The sequence below is a fragment of the Scyliorhinus torazame genome, chromosome 3 (assembly GCF_047496885.1).
Source record: "Scyliorhinus torazame isolate Kashiwa2021f chromosome 3, sScyTor2.1, whole genome shotgun sequence".
NCBI lineage: Eukaryota > Metazoa > Chordata > Chondrichthyes > Carcharhiniformes > Scyliorhinidae > Scyliorhinus > Scyliorhinus torazame.
This window is the reverse complement of record NC_092709.1, coordinates 300,560,767-300,582,316: the sequence shown is the minus strand read 5'-3', so window position 1 is coordinate 300,582,316 and position 21,550 is coordinate 300,560,767. Positions and strand designations below refer to the sequence as shown.

The window sequence follows — 21,550 nt, the reverse complement described above, 5'->3', positions numbered from 1 at the left end:
GAACAAGACAGCATTTCCAGCCTTCTAGATATTAGTGTCACTTCTATCCGCACAGTAGCATAAAACTACAAAAATGCCGTACAACTCTCACAGCCTACTTCAAGTTGTTAAGAGTCACTCTATTTTGAATTAATTAATTCAAATTCTGCCTAAACGGAGTACTGTACCACTACTCACAGGTGACACAAAAATTGTGGCGGCAAATAGTGAGGAGGAAGGCCTTAGATTACAGGGCGATATAGACAGGCTGGTTAGATGCAAATGGAATTTAACCATGAAAAGTGAGAGAAAATGCATTTTGGTAGGACTAACAAAACAAGGGACTATACAATGAATGGTCAGATCCTAGGAAATACAGAGGATCAAAGGGATCTTGGTGTGCATGTTTACAGATCTCTGAAGACAGCAGGACAGGTAGATAAAGGTGGTTAAGAAGGCCTATGGGATTCTTGCCTTTATTAACTGAATACAAGAGCAGGGAAGTTATGCTGGAGCTGTATATAACATTTGTTAGGCCTCAGCTGGAGTAGTGCACAGTTCTGGTCACCACACTGTAGAAAGGAAGGGATTGCATTGGAGAGGGTGCAGAGGAGATTCACCAGGACATTGCCTGGGCTGGATCGTTTCAGCTATCAAGACTGGATAGGCTGGGGTGGCTTTACCTGGAGCAGAGAAGACTAAAGGGGGGACCCGAGTGAAATGTATAAAATTATGAAGGACATAGATAGGGTAGACAGGGAGGTACTTTTCCCCTTAGTAGAAGGGTCAATAACCAGGGGGCATAGATTTTAAAATTCCAATTAAGGAGCAATTCAGAATGGCCAATCCAACTACCGTGCACATTTTTGGGTTGTGGGGGTGAGACCCACGCAGACACAGGGAGAATGTGCAAACCCCACACAGACAGTGACCCAAGACCGGAATCGAACCCGGGTCCTCGGTGCCGTGAGGCAACAGTGCTAACCACTGCACCACCCCAGGCATACATTTAAAATAATGGGCAGACGATTTAAAGGAGGTGTGAGTAAACCTTTTTCCATCTAAGACGGTGGTTGTAATCTGGAACTCACTGCCTGAAGGAGTGGGAGGGGCGGAAACCCTCAAATTTAAGTATTTAGGTCAGCACTTGAAACGCCATTGCATACAAGACTACGGACCAAGTGCTGGAAAATGGGATTAGGATAGTTGGTACTTGATAGTCAGCAGGACGCAATGGGCCGAAGGACCTCTTTCTGCACTGTAAAACTCTATGACTATGATGTATAGTGTGAATATTACATGCCACATTAAGTGCTAGACAATGACCAACTCCCAACAAGACAGTCTACCACTTCCCCATGACATTCGGTGGCATTACCATTATCAAATACAGAAATATTAATTCCCTATGGTACACCATTGACCAAAAACTTAACTAGGCATAAATATCATGGCTACTGCAACATGTCAGAGACTGGGTATTTTGCGGCAGTTGGCCTACAATCCTTCTTCCCAAAACCTTTCCATCGCATAAAAGGCAGAAGTCAAATGTGCACTGGATTTCTTTCCCAACTTTTTGGATAGATGCAACTGCAACACTCAAGAAGCTTAACATCATCCAGGACAAAGTAGGTATCTTGATTGGGATCCCATCCGCCACCGTAAACATTTACACTCTTCACCACTGCTGCATATCATTTAGAATCCTGAAAGTGCAGAAGGAGGCCATTCGGCCCACCGAGTCTGCACCAACCCTTGGAAAGAGCACCCTACCTAGGCCCTATACCCGTAACCCCAACTAACCATTACTTTGGACACTAAAGGGCCAATTTAGCACGGTGAATCCACCTAACCTGCACATCTTTGGACTGTAGGAGGAAACTGGATTCTTCGCAGACACGGGGGAAAAGTGCAAATTCCACACAGTCATCCAAGGCCAAAATTGAACCAGGGGCCCTGGCACTGTGATGCAACAGTGCTAACCACTGTGCACTATCTACAAGATGCACTGCAGCAACTCATCAAGGATTGCATCCAAACAAGGGGGCCGGTTTAGCTCACTTGGCTAGACAGCTGGTTTGTGATGCAAAGCAAGGCCAACAGCGCAGGTTCACTTCCTGTACCAGCTGATGTTATTCATGAAGGCCCGCCTTCTCAACCTTGCTTCTCGCCTGAGGTGTGGTGATCCTCAAGTTTTTTTTAAAAAAAGATTTTAAATGTTTTATTTGCATATCAAAAGCAACGTCAGCTTTTGTGCATGCCAAAAGCTCCAACAAAATGGCACTCTACAAAAGTTGATTTTGTCCTTGGCATTTTCTTTCCATTCAGAGACATTTGGTGATTAAGGTTCCTGCAGTCTTTCCTGGGCTCCTCTTGGATATGTAAGCTCTTTAGTGCCACCAACAGTACAAAGCCAGCCAAAATGGTCAGTAGTTTTTTTTTGGAAGAAAAATGGGGGAGGGGAGGAGACCGTCTGGGTAGGAGCCAGCCAGTTATCTCAATATCCAAGTTTTTAAGAGATACATAGCTAGAAGGTAATGCTTGTGGAATGTCCAGCGCAAATCAGAATAAAATTACTCATTGTGCTGCTGCGTCTTCTTTTGCCACTTTCTCTTCTGCTTCAATTGTTGCTACGTCCGGCAATACGTTCTTCACTTGTCCCGTTGTTTCCTTAAGATTATCCTTTTTGAAGTCAGCAATTTCCTGCTGCAGCTCTCCCTTAATTACTGGCGGTTTGGGTTCCTGGTCAGCTATTTTCAAAACCCCAGATATCATCTACACTTTGTAAAGAGATTGCTCAACTCAAGCGCACCCAAGACTCGTGATCCTCAAGTTAAATCACCACCAGTCAGCTCTCGCCCTCAAAGGGGTAAGCAGCCTACGGTCATCTGGGGCTGGGGCAACTTTACCTTGCAAACAAGGACCGGGGTACGCCATTCAGCCCCTCGAGCCTGCTTTGCCATTCAAAGATGCATCCCACCTACCCCCGATACCCCCTTGCTTACCAATAACCTATCCACCTCAGCCGTAAACATATTCAAAGGCTCTGCTTCTACTGCCTTTCAAGAAGATTTCCAAAGACTCACTGCCCTCAGAACAAAATTACCTCATCTCAGTTTTAAATGGACGACCCCTTATTTTTAAACAGTAAGAAGTCTTACAACACCAGGTTAAAGTCTAACAAGTTTGTTTGGGATCACTGGTTTTCGAAGCGCGGGTCCTTCATCAGATGAGTTTAATTTTAAACTGTGATCCCTGATCTCGATTCTCCCACAAAGGAAACAACCTATCCACATCAACCCTGTCAAGACCGGTCAGGATTTTCTATTTTCCAATCAAGTCACCTCTTACTCTTCTGAACGCCAGTGGATACAAGTCTAGCCTAACTAACCTTCCCTCAGAAGATATCCCATCCATTACAGGTATTAATCTGGTAAACCCTCTCTAAACTGCTTCCAACGCATTTATATCCTTCCTTAAATAAGGTGATTCTTCAACAGCAACTTCCAACCCAGAGATTTCCATCATCTGGAAGGGCAAGGACCCCATCAAATCACATCCCATAATACTTTGAAATACGTGACTGTTCTTTATATATCAAAATCCTGGAACTCCCAAACAGTACTATGAGACTATCTACACCAGGCCTGTTTAACATTTTCACGCAAGGAGCTACATTTCCATTTTTTCCTCACTCAGGTGGCCAATGACCAAATTTCAGACAGATGTTTGGCACAACTTGTCAAAAAAAAAAGTATTAAGAAACAATTGCGGAGCAAAAATTGGAGGCGGTAGAGTTGAGGTTTACTAAATTGGCTGCTGGAATGATGCGGTTGTCCTATAATGAGAGGTTGAGTAAATTGAGCTTCCATTCTCTGTAGTTAAGAATGAGAGGCTATGTCATTGAAACCTACAAAATTCTGAGGGGGATTGACAGGGTGTACACATTGTTTCCATTGGTCAGGGAATCTAAAACATGGGGGCACAGTCTCAGGATAATGGGGTGATCATTCAGGACTGAGATGTGGAGTAATTTCAGGGTTGTGAATCTTTGGAATTCTCCATCCCAGAGGATTGTGAATGCTCCATCATTTAATACATTCAAGGCTGGGATACACAGATTATTTGTCTCTCAGAGTGGTGGGAAAATGGAGGCGAAACCCAAGATCAGCCACTGAATGCAGAGTAAGTTCAATGGGCCTTGGTCACTCCTTTATGGTCAATTTCAATTACTGAGAGAATGGCATCCAGAATCAGAGTCCTAGGATATCTAAAGATATGCAGATTAATATCAGAGAAAGAGATATGATAAAGTATCAATAAATATGATAACGAAATGAGAGCTCACGGTATGATAACAAAATGAGATCTGATGGAAGTGAAGGGTGCATTGCCTGCATGGTTAAAAACTTGGCTAAATAACAGAAGACAGAAAGTAGTAAAAAAAAAAATTTTTTTAATTCTGGCAACACTCAGCAGTTCAGTCAGCATCTATGGAGAGAGAAATAATTAATGTTGCAGGCTGATAATCTTGCATCAGACCTGATCATTTATCTGAAATATGAATGGTTTCTCTATCCTCAAATTATTTCTTACCTGATTTCCAATACTGTTTTTATTTCAGATTTCCAGCACACACTGTTTTGATTTTTGTGTTGGCATAAGAGTGAATGGACGGTTCCCAGACCACAGTAAGTGTACAAGTGTCTTCCTTAGGGGTCAATATGTCTCAAGTATAGGAGGGCATCATTTCAAATAACAGAAAATGCTGGAAAATCTCAACAAGCATCGGTGGTGAGAGAAACAGAGTTAACACTTTAAATCCAGATGAATCCACCGGAGTAGAAATGTGATAGAATTTACACTGAAGTGCAAAATAGGTGGTCAGGGATAGGTAGGAGCTCAGGAGAGATTTGGCAAAGCTCTCATCAACACCAGATAAAGGGACTGTTAGTACTGAAGACTAAAGAATGTACTAATAATGGCATAAAGGCAAGATTGAAGAGTGTGTTAATAGCAGAACAAGGGTCAGCGATCTGTGAAAACGAATCAAAAACAAGTTACAGATGGTGGGGTGGGAGGAACAAAATAAGGTTTTTCTTAAAGTTCGAAATGGAGGCGAGTGTTCATGGTCTGAAGTTGTTGAACGCAATGTTAAGTCCAGAAGGCTGCAAGTGCCTAATCAGATGCTGTTTCTCCAGTTTGCATCGGGCTGCACAAGTTACAGATGACAAAATTTAGAAACGTAGCAAGAAGTGAGGAGAATAACGGACTTCAGGAGGGCACAGAATGCAGAGACAAATAACAGATGAAATTTGACACAAGTGTGAAGCAACTCATTTTGGCAAGGATGAAAAGAGGCAATATAAAAAGGGAAGCAGGAATGGAGACTGTTCCTACGGCTGTACGTACAAAGTTTTTTGAAGGCTGCTAAAAGGCATACAGGATCCTTGGCTTTATTAATAGTGGCGTGGAATATAAAAGCAAGGACATTATGCTGAGACTACAAAACACTGGTGAGGTCCCAGTTGAACCATTGTGGCATATTCTGAGCACCACATTTCAAGAAGTTTGTTCAGCCATAAGAGAGGTGCAGCCTGTTTCCCTGCTGCGACTATGCCCACACACAGCTGGCCCTAGAGAGTATACAGTGTTTACCAGTACACTGGAGGCTTTCCATGACCAGTGAGAATTAGAAAGACTGGAGCACTATTGTTAAATAATATTGTTCAATATTTCTACAAAGATTTTGCTTTATTTATATTTTACATGTTGTGTTGTCCTCTTTTTGAAATGAGGGAACATTAGGGGGTGTGTAAAGGAGATTTATTAAAATGGTACCAGGGTGAAATATTTCAATTATGTGGAGAGAATAGAGAAAGTGGGTTATATGCCTTAGAGCACAGATGGTTATAGGAAGATTTGGTGGAAGTATTCAAAGCATTGAAGGGTTTTGAGAAAAATTAGGAGAAACTGTTTCCAGTGACATACAGGTTCAGTAGTCAGAGGACAGATTTAAAGGTAATTAGTGAGTTATGATAAGCGTATGGGAGGCAGTGGCATACTGATAATCCAGAGACCTTGGCTAATGTTCGGAGGATGAGAGTTCAAATCCCACTGCAGGAGCCGGTGGACTTTAAATTCATCGAACTGAAAGCTCGTCTCAGAAATGGTGACCATGAAACTATCAGCGATTGTAGTAAAAACTCATAAAAGGACTAATGTCCTTTAGGAATGGAAATAATCTGGCCTACATGCAGCTCAGTAATATAGTTGACTCTGCTGCCCTCGGAAATGACCTCACAAGCCTGTTAGGGATGGACAACAAATGCTGGCCTTACCAGTGAAACGCTCACATCCCGTGAAAGAATAAAGTATAAAAGGACGTTGGAAGAAGATTTAATAACTTTCAAAACAAAATTTAATAAATAATAAAAGGGAAAATATGCTTGGTTAAAAGGGAAAGATTAGCAGGAGGGACTAATTAGATAGCTTTCACAGATTCTGCACAGGTAAAAGCCAAATGGCCTATGATGAATCAAGAAAAAGCAAAATATTCACAATGTATAGAAGTAAAATGAAAAAAGATCTGATTCAGAATTGTTGTCAATGAACCATCTGTTGGTAGAATTATTCAACAACTTAAAACCCAATACCAAGCCTCCACAGTAATATGGTCCAAAATATAGTATAAATAAATTGCTTCCATTTTCCAGGCAGATCAAAATGGCGTAGTATTTACAGATCAATACTATGATAAGCCTCGACATCAACACCAAACAAGACTGCGCATTCTAGCTGCATATTAAACCATGTTGCCACTTAATACTTAACCCAGCCTGGGGGGCACAGTCAACAATAAATAAATTACACGTATGGTTGAAAGGAATAAGAATTTAGTACTAATAGAGAAATCACTTTCTTTTCGTTTTGCTGTAATTTGTGGAGGAGGAAAGGGGACAGAATGGTGGAAATACATAAACAGTTTAATCAGTATTTGAATAAGCAAAGACGAAAATTTTGGGGCATAATCTTTTTTGTTCAAGGTCTCCAATATTACACATTTTGCTTCAGATGAAGTGTATTTTCAGCATACATTACATATATCCAGTATTTGTTTTGTTTATAGATCAAACATTTTTGGAATCAATACATGAAATCCAACAGCTTGACAAATAAATACAAAGCGATCGCATAATCTCCAAAAAGTTAACAAAAAAGTATTGCATTGTTTCCTTAAGCATGTAGGCTGAATTAGTTATCAATGACACTGGAAATGTTCCACAATAAATAAGACCATAAGACATAGGAGTGGAAGTAAGGCCATTCGGCCCATCGAGTCCACTCCACCATTCAATCATGGCTGATTTCAACTCCATTTAACCGCTCTCTCTCCACAGCCCTTAATTCCTCGAGAAATCAAGAATATATCAACTTCTGTCTTAAAGACACTCAACGTCCCGGCCTCCACCGCCCTCTGTGGCAATGAATTCCACAGACCCACCACTCTCTGGCTGAAGAAATTTCTCCTCATTTCGGTTCTAAAGTGACTCCCTTTTATTCTAAGGCTGTGCCCCCAGGTCCTAGTCTCCCCTGTTAATGGAAACAACTTCCCTACATCCACCCTATCTAAGCCATTCATTATCTTGTAAGTTTCTATTAGATTTCCCCTCAACCTCCTAAACTCCAATGAATATAATGCCAGGATCCTCAGACGTTCATCGTATGTTAGGCCTACCATTCCTGGGATCATCCGTGTGAATCTCCGCTGGACCCGCTCCAGAGCCAGTATGTCCTTCCTGAGGTGTGGGGCCCAAAATTGCTCACATTATTCTAAATGGGGCCTAACTAATGCTTTATAAAGCTTCAGAAGTACATCCCTGCTTTTATATTCCAAGCCTCTTGAGACGAATGACAGCATTGCATTTGCTTTCTTAATTACGGACTCAACCTGCAAGTTTACCTTTAGAGAATCCTGGACTAGGACTCCCAAGTCCCATTGCACTTCAGCATTATGAATTTTGTCACCGTTTAGAAAATAGTCCACGCCTCTATTCTTTTTTCCAAAGTGCAAGACCTCGCACTTGCCCACATTGAATTATCAGCCATTTCTTGGACCACTCTCCTAAACTGTCTAAATCTTTCTGAAGCCTCCCCACCTCCTCCATACTACCTGCCCCTCCACCTATCTTTGTATCATCGGCAAACTTAGCCAGAATGCCCTCAGTCCTGTCATCTAGATCGTTAATATATAAAGAGAACAGCTGTGGCCCCAACACTGAACCCTGCGGGACACCACTCGTCACCGGTTGCCATTCCGAAAAAGAACCTTTTATCCCAACTCTCTGCCTTCTGCCTGACAGCCAATCGTCAATCCATGTTAGTACCTTGCCTCGAATACCATGGGCCCTTATTTTACTCAGCAGTCTCCCGTGAGGCACCTTATCAAAGGCCTTTTGGAAGTCAAGATAGATAACATCCATTGGCTCTCCTTGGTCTAACCTATTTGTTATCTCTTCAAAGAACTCTAACAGGTTTGTCAGGCACGACCTCCCCTTACTAAATCCATGCTGACTTGTCCTAATCCGACCCTGCACTTCCAAGAATTTAGAAATCTCATCCTTAACAATGGATTCTAGAATCTTGCCAACAACCGAGGTTAGGCTAATTGGCCTATAATTTTCCATCTTTTTCCTTGTTCCCTTCTTGAACAGGGGGGTTACAACAGCTATTTTCCAATTCTCTGGTACTTTCCCTGACTCCAGTGACTTTTGAAACATCATCACCAACGCCTCCACTATTTCTTCAGCTATCTCCTTTAGAACTCTAGGATGGAGCCCATCTGGGCCCGGAGATTTATCAATTTTTAGACCTCTTAGTTTCTCTAGCACTTTCTCCTTTGTGATGGCTACCATATTCAACTCTGTCCCCTGACTCTCCGGAATTGTTGGGATATTACTCATGTCTTCTACTGTGAAGACTGACGCAAAGTACTTATTCAGTTCCTCGGCTATTTCCTTGTCTCCCATCACAAAATTACCAGCGTCATTTTGGAGCGGCCCAATGTCAGCTTTTGCCTCCCGTTTGTTTTTAATGTATTTAAAGAAACTTTTACTATCATTCCTAATGTTACTGGCTAGCCTACCTTCAAATTTGATCCTCTCTTTCCGTATCTCTCTCTTTGTTATCCTGTTTGTTTTTGTAGCCTTCCCAATCTTCTGACTTCCCACTGCCACATTATAGGCTTTCTCTTTTGCTTTGATGCATTCCCTAACTTCCTTTGTCAGCCATGGCTGCCTAATCCCCCCTCTGATAACTTTTCTTTTCTTTGGGATGAACCTCTGTACTGTGTCCTCAATTACTCCCAGAAACTCCTGCCATTGCTGTTCTACTGTCTTTCCCACGAGGCTCTGCTCCCAGTCGATTTTCGTCAGTTCCTCCCTCATGCCCCTGTAGTTACCTTTATTTAACTGTAACACCTCTACATCTGATTCTACCTTCTTTCTTTCAAATTGGAGATTGAATTCGACCATATTATGATCACTGCCTCCTAAGTGTTCCCTTACTTTAAGATCTTTAATCAAGTCTGGCTCATTACATAACACTAAGTCCAGAATGGCCTGTTCCCTCGTGGGCTCCATCACAAGCTGTTCCAAAAAGCCCTCCTGTAAACATTCAATGAATTCCCTTTCCTTGGGTCCACTGGCAGTATTATTTACCCAGTCCACCTGCATATTGAAGTCCCCCATGATCACTGTGACCTTGCCTTTCTGACATGCACTTTCTATTTCGTGGTGCATTTTGTGCCCCCGGTCCTGACCACTGTTAGGAGGCCTGTACATAACTCCCATTATGGTTTTTTTTGCCTTTGTGGTTCCTCAACTCTACCCACACAGACTCCACATCATCCGACCCCATGTCGTTTAGTGCTATTGATTTAATTTCATTCCTAATTAACCAGGCAACCCCGCTCCCTCTGCCCACCTCTCTGTCTTTTCGCTAGGTTGTGAATCCCTGGATGTTTAAATGCCAGTCCTGAACCCCCTGCAACCATGTCTCTGTGATGCCTACCACATCATACCTGCCAGTCACAATCTGGGCCACAAGCTCATCTACTGCGCGCATTTAAATATAGCACCTTTAATTCTCTATTGACTGTCCCTTTTTGTTTTCTTAGTGTGGTGGACCTTGGTTTACTGAGCCTTTCCATACACTGTCATATTTTGTGGGATGGGGACTATTGTAACCTCTCCTGAGTTCTGTCTTTTCGTGCTTTTTTGTATTCCTAAGCAGCTACGCTTCCCACTGATTACTTCACCTCTTGGTTCCCTGACTTTCCCTTCCCCCCCAATCTTTAGTTTAAAGTCCTATTGACCACCCTATTTACTCTTTTCGCCAGAACACTGGTCCCAGCTCAGTTCAGGTGGAGACCATCCCAACGGTATAGGTCCCCCCCTGTCCCAAAACTGATGCCAGTATCCCATGAAAAGGAACCCCTCTTTCCCACACCACTCTTTCAGCCACGTGTTAACTTCCCTTATTCTTGCCTCCCTATGCCAATTTGCCCGTGGCTCGGGCAGTAATCCGGAGATTATGACCCTTGAGGACCTGTTTTTTCCAATCTGAATCCTAGCACTTTATAATCTCTAAACAGGTCCTCTTTCCTAGACATGCCTATGTTGTTGGTACCAACATGGACCACAACAACTGGATCCTCCCCCTCCCTCTCCAGTATCCTTTCAAGCCGGTCAGAGATGTCCCGCACCCTAGCACCGGGCAGGCAACATACCATGCGGGACTCTTTATCCTGCTCACAAAGGATACTATCTATCCCCCTGATAATAGAATCCCCTACAACTACAACTTGCCTATTTACTCCCTCCCCTTGAATGGCTTGCTGAACCATGGTGCCTTGGTCAGCTGACTCATCCTTCCTGCAGCCCTGTTCGCCATCCACACAGGGAGCAAGTGCCTCATACCTGTTGGACAGAGTCAAGGGCTGAGGCTCCTGAGTTCCTGACTGCTGGTTCCCTTTACCTGCCTGACTTGCAGTCACACCCTGCTGTCCCTGGCCACTAGCAGGATTTAATCTACTTACTCTTATAAATATCAGCAAAATAGGGTAAATTTCAATTAATTGTAATTTAATTGTCTTTCCCTCATAATATATTAGTTGTACCACTAGGCAGAGATGACTCTGAATCAAATTAAAGAGAGGGGTTGCATTTATAATATATTCATTATGCCTTTTTTGCCCCTTACTTGGGTGCTGGAGGAAAAGAGACAGTTCTTTGAGATAAAGACAACAATTCTCCCATTTTGGCTCAAAGAGAATTGAACATGTTCTTATTTTCCCCTCGGGGAACAAATACCAACATAAAAATAACTTTTTTCTCCCTTGCATCTTTAACATAGGAAAATGCCCTATAGGTGTTTTTTCATGCTTGGAAAAGTTGCAGGAATAAAAATAAACTGAATTTCAGAAACTTAATCCGAATGTTTCTTCAAGTAACTATACTATAAAACAAAAATAAAAATCAGATTAAATCATCCCAATGAAATTTTTCATTCTGTACACTCTGTCCATAATAATAAAAACAGAATTAACCACACTTCTGTAACTAGTATCACCAAAAAGGATAAAAGCAATGACATGGAAACATCAATCACCTCCAAGTAACACCAATTGCAACAGGCTTATACCCACTATTCCTTTACCGTACTGAATCAAGACCCTAGAGTTCTCTATCAAACGCCAATGAGACCACCACTGTATGACTGCCACCACTCAAGAGATGGAGAAAAATGGACAGAGTCACTGTCTTCTGCTCAGATCCACTGTCGGTGCACGGACTGTCCCAACGCCCGTGACCAGTTTGAACTGGCCTCGGGTGCCAAGGTAAATCGTGGCTCTTCATGCTCTTTGGAAACTGGGCTGACCGATCCCTCGTCTCCTTCACCAGCAGGTCAGATGGTCTGAAAGTACTGCAGATATGGTTCAGAGGGACCAAGGCATGCATTAGAAACTGGAAGGAGCGAGTAGGTATAATGAACTAAAAACTGGGCATGTGGAAGCGATGCTCCCTCTCCATTGCAGGCAAGAACGTGTGAGGCACAGTCCCGTTGCTGCATGTGGCGCAGGTCTGGCCTATGAACATAGAACATAGAAAATACAGCACAGAACAGGCCCTTCGGCCCACGATGTTGTGCCGAACCTTTGTCCTAGATTAATCATAGATTATCATTGAATTTACAGTGAAGGAGGCCATTCGGCCCTTTGAGTCTGCACCGGCTCTTGGAAAGAGCACCATACCCAAACTCAACACCTCCACCCAACACCAAGGGCAATTTGGACATTAAGGGCAATTTATCATTGGCCAATTCACCTAACCCGCACATCTTTGGACTGTGGGAGGAAACCGGAGCACCCGGAGGAAACCCACGCAGACACGGAGAGGAAGTGCAGACTCCGCACAGACAGTGACCCAAGCCGGAATCGAACCTGGGACCCTGGAGCTGTGAAGCAATTGTGCTATCCACAATGCTACCGTGCTGCCCTTAAGAACAAATAAATCTACACTATATCATTTTACCGTCATCCATGTACCTATCCAATAGCTGCTTGAAGGTCCCTAATGTTTCCGACTCAACTACTTCCACAGGCAGTGCATTCCATGCCCCCACTACTCTCTGGGTAAAGAACCTACCTCTGATATCCCTCCTATATCTTCCACCTTTCACCTTAAATTTATGTCCCCTTGTAATGGTTTGTTCCACCCGGGGAAAAAGTCTCTGACTGTCTACTCTATCTATTCCCCTGATCATCTTATAAACCTCTATCAAGTCGCCCCTCATCCTTCTCCGTTCTAATGTGAAAAGGCCTAGCACCCTCAACCTTTCCTCGTAAGACCTACTCTCCATTCCAGGCAACATCCTGGTAAATCTTCTTTGCACCTTTTCCAAAGCTTCCACATCCTTCCTAAAATGAGGCGACCAGAACTGTACACAGTACTCCAAATGTGGCCTTACCAAAGTTTTGCACAGCTGCATCATCACCTCACGGCTCTTAAATTCAATCCCTCTGTTAATGAACGCGAGCACACCATAGGCCTTCTTCACAACTCTATCCACTTGAGTGGCAACTTTCAAAGATGTATGAACATAGACCCCAAGATCTCTCTGCTCCTCCACATTGCCAAGATCTCTGCCGTTAACCCTGTATTCCGCATTCATATTTGTCCTTCCAAAATGGACAACCTCACACTTTTCAGGGTTAAACTCCATCTGCCACTTCTCAGCCCAGCTCTGCATCCTATCTATGTCTCTTTGCAGCCGACAACAGCCCTCCTTACTATCCACAACTCCACCAATCTTCGTATAGTCTGCAAATTTACTGACCCACCCTTCGATTCCCTCATCCAAGTCATTAATGAAAATCACAAACAGCAGAGGACCCAGAACTGATCCCTGCGGTACGCCACTGGTAAGTGGGATCCAGGCTGAATATTTGCCATCCACCACCACTCTCTGACTTCTATCGGTTAGCCAGTTCGTTATCCAACTGGCCAAATTTCCCACTATCCCATGCCTCCTTACTTTCTGCATAAGCCTACCATGGGGAACTTTATCAAATGCCTTACTAAAATCCATGTACACTACATCCACTGCTTTACCTTCATCCACATGCTTGGTCACCTCCTCAAAGAATTCAATAAGACTTGTAAGGCAAGACCTACCCCTCACAAATCCGTGCTGACTATCCCTAATCAAGCAATGTCTTTCCAGATGCTCAGGCATCCTATCCTTCAGTACCCTTTCCATTACTTTGCCTACCACCGAAGTGAGACTAACTGGCCTGTAATTCCCAGGGTTATCCCTAGTCCCTTTTTTGAACAGGGGCACGACATTCGCCACTCTCCAATCCCCTGGTACCACCCCTGTTGACAGTGAGGACGAAAAGATCATTGCCAACGGCTCTGCAATTTCATCTCTTGCTTCCCATAGAATCCTTGGATATATCCCGTCAGGCCCGGGGGCCTCGTCTATCCTCAAGTTTTTCAAAATGCCCAACACATCTTCCTTCCTAACAAGTATTTCCTCGAGCTTACCAATCTGTTTCACACTGTCCTCTCCAACAATATCGCCCCTCTCAATTGTAAATACAGAAGAAAAGTACTCGTTCAAGACGTCTCCTATCTCTTCAGACTCAATACACAATCTCCCGCTACTGTCCTTGATCGGACCTACCCTCGCTCTAGTCATTCTCATATTTCTCACATATGTGTAAAAGGCCTTGGGGTTTTTCCTTCAACCCATCTCCGTGCCTGCAAGTACTCTCCTTTGTCAGTGTTCCCTTCCCCACTGCCTCATTACACGCGTTGGCGTCCTGACTATCGGCTACCTTAGTTGCTGGACTACAAATCCGGTTCCCATTCCCCTGCCAAATTAGTTTAAACCCTCCCGAAGAGTACTAGAAAACCTCCCTCCCAGGATATTGGTGCCCCTCTGGTTCAGATGCAACCCGTCCTGCTTGTACAGGTCCCACCTTCCCCAGAATGCGCTCCAATTATCCAAATACCTGAAGCCCTCCATCCTACACCAATCCTGCAGCCACGTGTTCAACTGCACTCTCTCCCTATTCCTAGCCTCGCTATCACGTGGCACCGGCAACAAACCAGAGATGACAACTCGGTCTGTCCTGGCTTTTAACTTCCAGCCTAACTCCCTCAACTTGTTTATTACCTCCACACCCCTTTTCCTACCTATGTCGTTGGTACCAATGTGCACCACGACTTCTGGCTGCTCCCCCTCAAGGATCCTGAAGACACGATCCGAGACATCCCTGGCACCCGGGAGGCAACATACCTTCCGGGAGTCTCGCTCGCGACCACAGAATCTCCTATCTATTCCCCTAACCATTGAATCTCCTACAACTATTGCTTTTCTATTCTCCCCCTTCCCTTCTGAGCCCCAGAGCCAGACTCAGTGCCAGAGACCTGGCCGCTAGGGCCTTCCCGGTAGGTCATCCCCCCCAACAGCATCCAAAACGGTATACTTGTTTTGAAGGGGAACGGCCACGAGGGATCCCTGCACTGTCTGCCTGTTTGTTTTTTTCCCCCTGACTGTAACCCAGCTATTCTTGTCCTGTGCCTTGGGTGTGGTTACCTCCCTGTAACTCTTCTCAATCACCCCCTCTGCCTCCCGGATGATCCGAAGTTCATCCAGCTTCAGCTCCTGTTCCCTAACACGGTCTTTGAGGAGCTGAAGTTGGGTGCACTTCCCACAGGTATAGTCAGCGGGGACACCGGTGGTATCCCTCACCACCCACATCCTACAGGAGGAGCATGTAACTGGCCTAGCCTCCATCCCCTCTTACCTTACAGAATATAGCTGCCGTGTGGACTAACTAGATCTCCGCCATCCGACTCTGCTCCCAGTCAGCTACACTTTCTGTAAACTCCTGGCTCTCTTCTCACTCTTTGTGGAAATGTCGGAAACAAAATGAAAGGAGCACCTTACTCCCTCCTCACCTAACTCCCTCGGTCACCAAACTCTCACTATCGCACTCAAATGCACCAAATTCAGCACTCCCTCGGTCACCAAACTCTCACTATCGCACTCAAATGCACAAATTCAGCACTCCCTCGGTCACCAAACTCTCACTATCGCACTCAAATGCACAAATTCAGCACTCCCTCGGTCACCAAACTCTCACTATCGCACTCAAATGCACAAATTCAGCACTCAGTGCAAACAAAGTCTGCACTGAAGGGGATCACTTTTATACTGTGAATCTAGCCTCGGAAAAAATGGCCTAATCCAATTAACTAATTAACAAGCTCCAGCTGCAAGTGCCTACAAGTAGAAGCCTGTTTAAAGCTGATTGAAAATTCACCTTCTTCTAAACCAAACAGCAACTTTTAAGTTAATTAACTAAATAAAAGAAAGACTAAACTTTAGATAAAAATGAAGCCTTATACTCCCTCGGTCACCAAACTCTCACTATCACACTCAAATGCACCAAATTCAGCACTCAGTGCAAACTGCAACTATGCTTTACTCCCGCTTTGCGACGATTAGCGAGCTATTTTCCACTTCATCTGGGGGTCCAAAATGGACCGCGTTCGAAGGGACGCAATGTATAAATCTCTAGATAAGGGGGTAAAAGCATGCCCAGCATCACCCTAATCCTGATGGCTATCTTTCTATGCAGCTGCATCAAGCTGTGCATAGATCTTCAGTACGCAAACACCGTGTGTCACTACGTGTTGAGGTTCTCCCTGCCCCCTAGTGTTGCGAAGGATGGGTCTGATCTTGCTGCCGCGGAATGCTCCAAGTAGTTGGACCGTACCGTACCACCTGCCCCTCGTGGAAAAGGCAGTGATCGGCACATAATGTCCTAGCAGGCCTTTAGAAAAAGATGGTGACTTCTGTCGGATGGTTCCCTGAACAAACTATCATGGTCATTTGGCAGAATGCCTCATCACCAGAGCTTTCAAACAAGCACCAAGACCTGGCTTGGCCAGGGGTGAGAAAGGCCCCCCCTATCAGATCCTTCCTACACATCCAGAGTTTCACCCCATCCGCATGTTATCCTCTAAGTGACTGCGGTGTGGAAGAGCACGTTATCCACCTCCTGTGAAAAGTCCGGAGAGAGACGGGGGTGTTTTCTTTGTCAATGTTCGTTCCGAGCAGTTACATGACGCAAGACTCTGTGCTCTACGGGCCGTTTCCAGGGCCGCACACCGAAACAAACATCGGCTGTTGCTGGAGGATCATCAACCCAGTGACAGACGCTCTTTGGTCTGTCCAAATCCAAAGAGTTGTCCTCGATCTAATGTTGCAGACTTGTACATTCCAAAGTCTAGGGCTACATGCTATGGGGTGCACCACAGAGGGCACGGTGGCACAGTGGTGAGCACTGCTGCCTTACCACACCAGGGACCCAGGCTCAATTGTGGCCTTGGGTCACCTGTGTGGAGTTTGTACATTCTCCCCTGTCTGCGTGTAATTCCTCCAGGCGCTCTGGTTTCCTCCCAGTCCAAAGGTGTGCAGGTAAGGTGGATTGGCCATGGTAAATTGCCCCTCAAGTGTCCAGGGATGTGCAGGTTAGGTTATAGGATTACAGGGATAGAGCAGGGAGGACGGTGCAGTGGACATGGGTAGAGTCCTCTTTTGAAAGGTTGATGCAGACTCGATGGGCTGAATGGCATCCTTCTGAACTGTAGGGAATCAATGAAAGGTTAGGGCAGCCACCACAGAGGCGCAATGGGGGGAGGCCACGGTCTAAGATCTTTTAACCACCGTGAACTGAGGGGCTGGGAATTGTATAGAACCCCCTCAGGCTTATATAACTGAAATTGAATGTGTAGTGAATATTACATGTATCACAATTGTATTGAAGCACCTTAAGAGTACAAATTGATCTATTTAGACAACTTAAATGCCTCTGCACTATTTGTAACAACCATTTTGAAATATATGTAATGTTTCTTTGACTATATTGAAGCACCTCTAAGAGTGCAACTTGATGTAAACGGACAACGTAAATATTATTCCATTGTGTAATGGCCATTTTGAAATGTTTGTGATGTTCTTTCAGGTATTTTACAAATAAAGTATATTTGCACCCAAAAAAATGGAGAAATCGACTCATGCCAATTCTGCCAGATATTAAAACATTCCATCAGTCAAATCGTCAAAAAATTACATTTAAGGTCACACGTGGTGAGTTAGCCCAGGGTTTGAGAATCCTTATCCAAGTAGTCATAAACATCACTCTCCTTCAAAAGAGAAAGGAAATGTATCTCGGCCCTAGTTGAATTACATAAGATACAAGGACAGAAAGAAACAAAATTGCATATTGGTCCAGATCTATGTTGTGATAAAGATATACCCATCCCACTTTATGAACAAAATTACGATATTCCTTTGAGAAAAAAAGCTATATTCATTAATGTATAAACGTCCCTTACCTATGCGTTAGATATAAAGAATTGCTTTCCAGAAGCCAACAGCCACCACCTCTTGCACCAATGTCACCAAGTACCAATGTTTATAATCGGCAGAGACCAGACTCGGCCATGGGGCTCTTTTAAATACCAATACTCATCAAATCAGACACAATTGCAAAGAAAGTTTCCTTGGACTACCAAAGGGAGTGATGATACAAACGAGTGTTGGCCTCGGGACGTACATGTGCTCCCGCCGGCCAAGTTAATTTTACAACAGGAAAGGGGGGGGGGTTGAATTACTTCGAGTGGGTGCCAGTAAAATGCAACTGGTCTGGGGCCGGCAGTTTGAGCAAGGGCGGCGGTTCGGGCGCTCCTTACCTGGGGATGGTCACACACTTGGTGTTGCAGCTCTGGGTGGTGATGGCCTTCTCCAGCTCGTCCAGCTGCCCCGTCTTCTTGAGCTTCTTCACCAGGCTCTTGACGGCTTTCTCGCACCATTTGTCGTCCTGCCCGTTGTTCTGCTGCTGCTGGGACGGGGACTGGGGGGAGGGAGACTGCGACTCGCCGCCTTTCTTCCAGCCCAACAAACGCTTGACGATGGGCGGTGTGAAGGGCAAGATCGACATGGTTGTAGCCGGGAAGGAAGGAGAGAAAGGGGAGATGGGAAGGGGGTAAGGTAGGGAAAGAGGTGGAGGGAATTTTACAAGGAGGCCGCCGGCGTAAAAAAAAACGGCAACCACGATTCAAAAATTCAAACAACCGTGCCTCGCGCTGTTCACGAACCGCCGCTCATCAATCGAAACGATTTAAAACAAAATCAAGTTTCCATTCAAAAACAAAACAATGTCGTTGTCCTTCTGCGTTAATTTGTTATTAATTCTCGCATCCTCCTCTGAGAAGATCTGATTTTTTTTTTCCTCCCCCCGGCCCCCCTCGCTCCCTGTTTTTTCTTTGATTGACGGCGAGAACCGATTATCAACCTCCCCGCGACCGCTCAACCCAACCCAACCTCCCCCTCGGCTCCACCTGGAAATCCCGCCCACCCCTCGCCAGCGCTCTCCGCCCTGATTGGTGCGGCCCGCCGCCCGCCACCGGGCCGATCGGGCGAACCCGAGCGACAGCCGATAGCCATTGGCTGGCGTCCACGTCAATCATTTTCTGGCGTGCGCGAGGAACGTCCGGTCAACAGGTTTGGTTGATGCCTCAGCAAAACTTTTTTTTCCCTCCTTTCTTTGGGGAGGGGGGGGGAGGGGGAAAAGCGGTCAAGGAGTATGTCCCTCCTCTTAAAAATTAGTTCCAGGGACTATAAGTAAATTGAGCATCTCGTTGAATGAGAAAAGGCCTCGATATGGAGATAGGAAATCTATTTCTGCCAGCGTCAAATTTACACATTGGTAATTTGGGCCATGACTTGAAGTTCCCAATTGCTGGGGCTTATTATTTAATATGCCTGCTGGTGTATTCCTCCGCCAGCCTGCTCCTGGCAGCTGGATTCTCAATGGAAATAGGGACAGTTTACAGTTTCACCCAGCAGCTCTTTACTTTGCGGGTTGTATGGAGTACTTAACGATATCAGAGACAGGAATTCATGCTTTTTCCAATTTGATGATGAATTAGTGGATAATTTTCATTTAACATAAACCAAGCACGGTAGCATTGTGGATAGCACAATTGCTTCACAGCTCCAGGGTCCCAGGTTCGATTCCGGCTTGGGTCACTGTCTGTGTGGAGTCTGCGCATCCTCCCCGTGTGTGCGTGGGTCCGGTTTCCTCCCACAGTCCAAAGATGTGCAGGTTAGGTGGATTGGCCATGATAAATTAATTGCCCTTCGTGTCCAAAATTGCCCTTAGTGTTGGGTGGGGTTATGGGGATAGGGTGGAGGTGTTGACCTTAGGTAGGGTGCTCTTTCCAAGAGCCAGTGCAGACTCGATGGGCCGAATGGCCTCCTTCTGCACTGTAAATTCTATGATAATCTATGAAATGCAGTATTGGACTGGATTTGTTTATTATCATGTGTACCGAGGTAAAGTGAAAAATATTTTTCTGCGAGCAGCACAACAGATCATTAAGTACATGGGAAGAAAAGAAAATACATAATAGGGCAACACAAGGTATACAATGTAACTACATAAGCACCAGCACCGGATGAAGCATACAGGGTTTAGTGTTAATGAGGTCAGTCCATAAGAGGGTCATTTAGGAGTCTGGTAACAGAGGGGAAGAAGCTGTTTTTGAGCCTCTGTGTGCGTGTTCTCAGACTTCTTATATCTCCTGCCTGATGGAAGAAGTAAGTCTGAAAACTTTGTTCTTAAACTGATGTTGTGTGGTTTCCAGGCCTCTGTGTAGTGAAATCCTGACACCAATCAAATGGTACTTCAGCTTAAATCAGATAATTCTTAAAACCTTGCCCTAGCCTTCCCTGTACTAATATCAAAAACAAACTCCCACCTGTAATAACTCTCTCAACTTTATAAATAACAGTAAGAAGTCTTACAACACGAGGTTAAATCCAACAGGTTTGTTTAGAATCACTAGCTTTCGGAGCGCAGCTTTCATCAGAAAAGGCATATTAAAGAATAACAACAGACTTAAAATATTTAAAGAATGTAACACTTTTGTTGTCTGAATAAATATATCAATAAAGCAGCTCATGCTTTACTCTAAATTGATCTGTATCCCTTCATGTGTCACTGTTCTGTTACATTTTTAGATCTATTACTTTGTATATATACCGTAGTGACACTTATTTTCTCATGCTGCCATCACATCATTTTCTTACTTCGTTAATTCACAATTAACCAGTGCCAAATCAAAACTTAGAAAGTCGGGAATGAGCAAATCCGAAGGAATAAAAGCAGTTAGAAAACTACCAATATGAAACCACTACAAAAATAAGCAACATTTTATAACCAGTTGGAAGAGTGTAAGTTACAAATAACTTAGTCTTACATCAAACAGTAAGGTTTTGAACACAAAAACGTTTTTAAAAATTCCCAACATGATGAAATTTAACGAGATAGTCACCCTGTGTGTTTTTATATTTGCTGAAGCGGCCTCAGCTTTTTTTCTGAAGCCTGGAATTGAAGGAAAACCCTCCTGAGGCACGATCAATTTGACTGCAGACGAAGTTGAATCCAAACTGAGGCTTTATTAGTTTCCGGTGTGTGGCCTCCCACAGCAGCTGATGAAATGGCTGCGAGCTGGAGGCCACGCATATTTATAACCCGCCTCCTGGGCGGAGCTAACATGCAGGGGCCACATGTGAAACTGTAGCGCAGGTTCTATCGTACAACCTCTAATATCAGAACACAGTGGTTTACCACATTCACCCCTGTTAAAATTGAGTCCGGCGGGGGGGGGGGGGGGGGCGGTAACTATATACAATTAGCAATTTTTAATATTTACAGAGCAGTAAAAAAAATGTCTCTGGTCATCCGGCGGGCCGGTCAGAGGTTCAGCCAGTCCGGCGCCTTGATGGTCCTTTGAGATCGACGAAGTGGTGACAGCGATATTGGCGCCGTCGTGGTCGAAGTTGACTCCGGGAGCGTGCCAAAATCCTCTTCCTCAACGGGGTGGGCAGGGGGAGGACTGATGGTCCTGGGGGGGTGATGGGGGCG

General features: G+C 44.5%; 1 protein-coding gene across 2 annotated transcripts in view; it reads right to left on the bottom strand.

Annotated features, from left to right (window-relative positions):
- Nucleotides 1-18,926, bottom strand: part of smad2 (SMAD family member 2) — a 160,359-nt gene extending 141,433 nt beyond the window's left edge. For both annotated transcript variants that reach the window (XM_072497449.1, XM_072497450.1), the window contains exon 1: nt 18,312-18,926. In XM_072497449.1, coding sequence (XP_072353550.1) covers nt 18,312-18,559 — 248 coding nt within the window. In that variant the 5' untranslated portion in view covers nt 18,560-18,926. The remainder of the gene's footprint in view (nt 1-18,311) is intronic.
- Between the last annotated feature and the right edge of the window lie 2,624 nt (nt 18,927-21,550).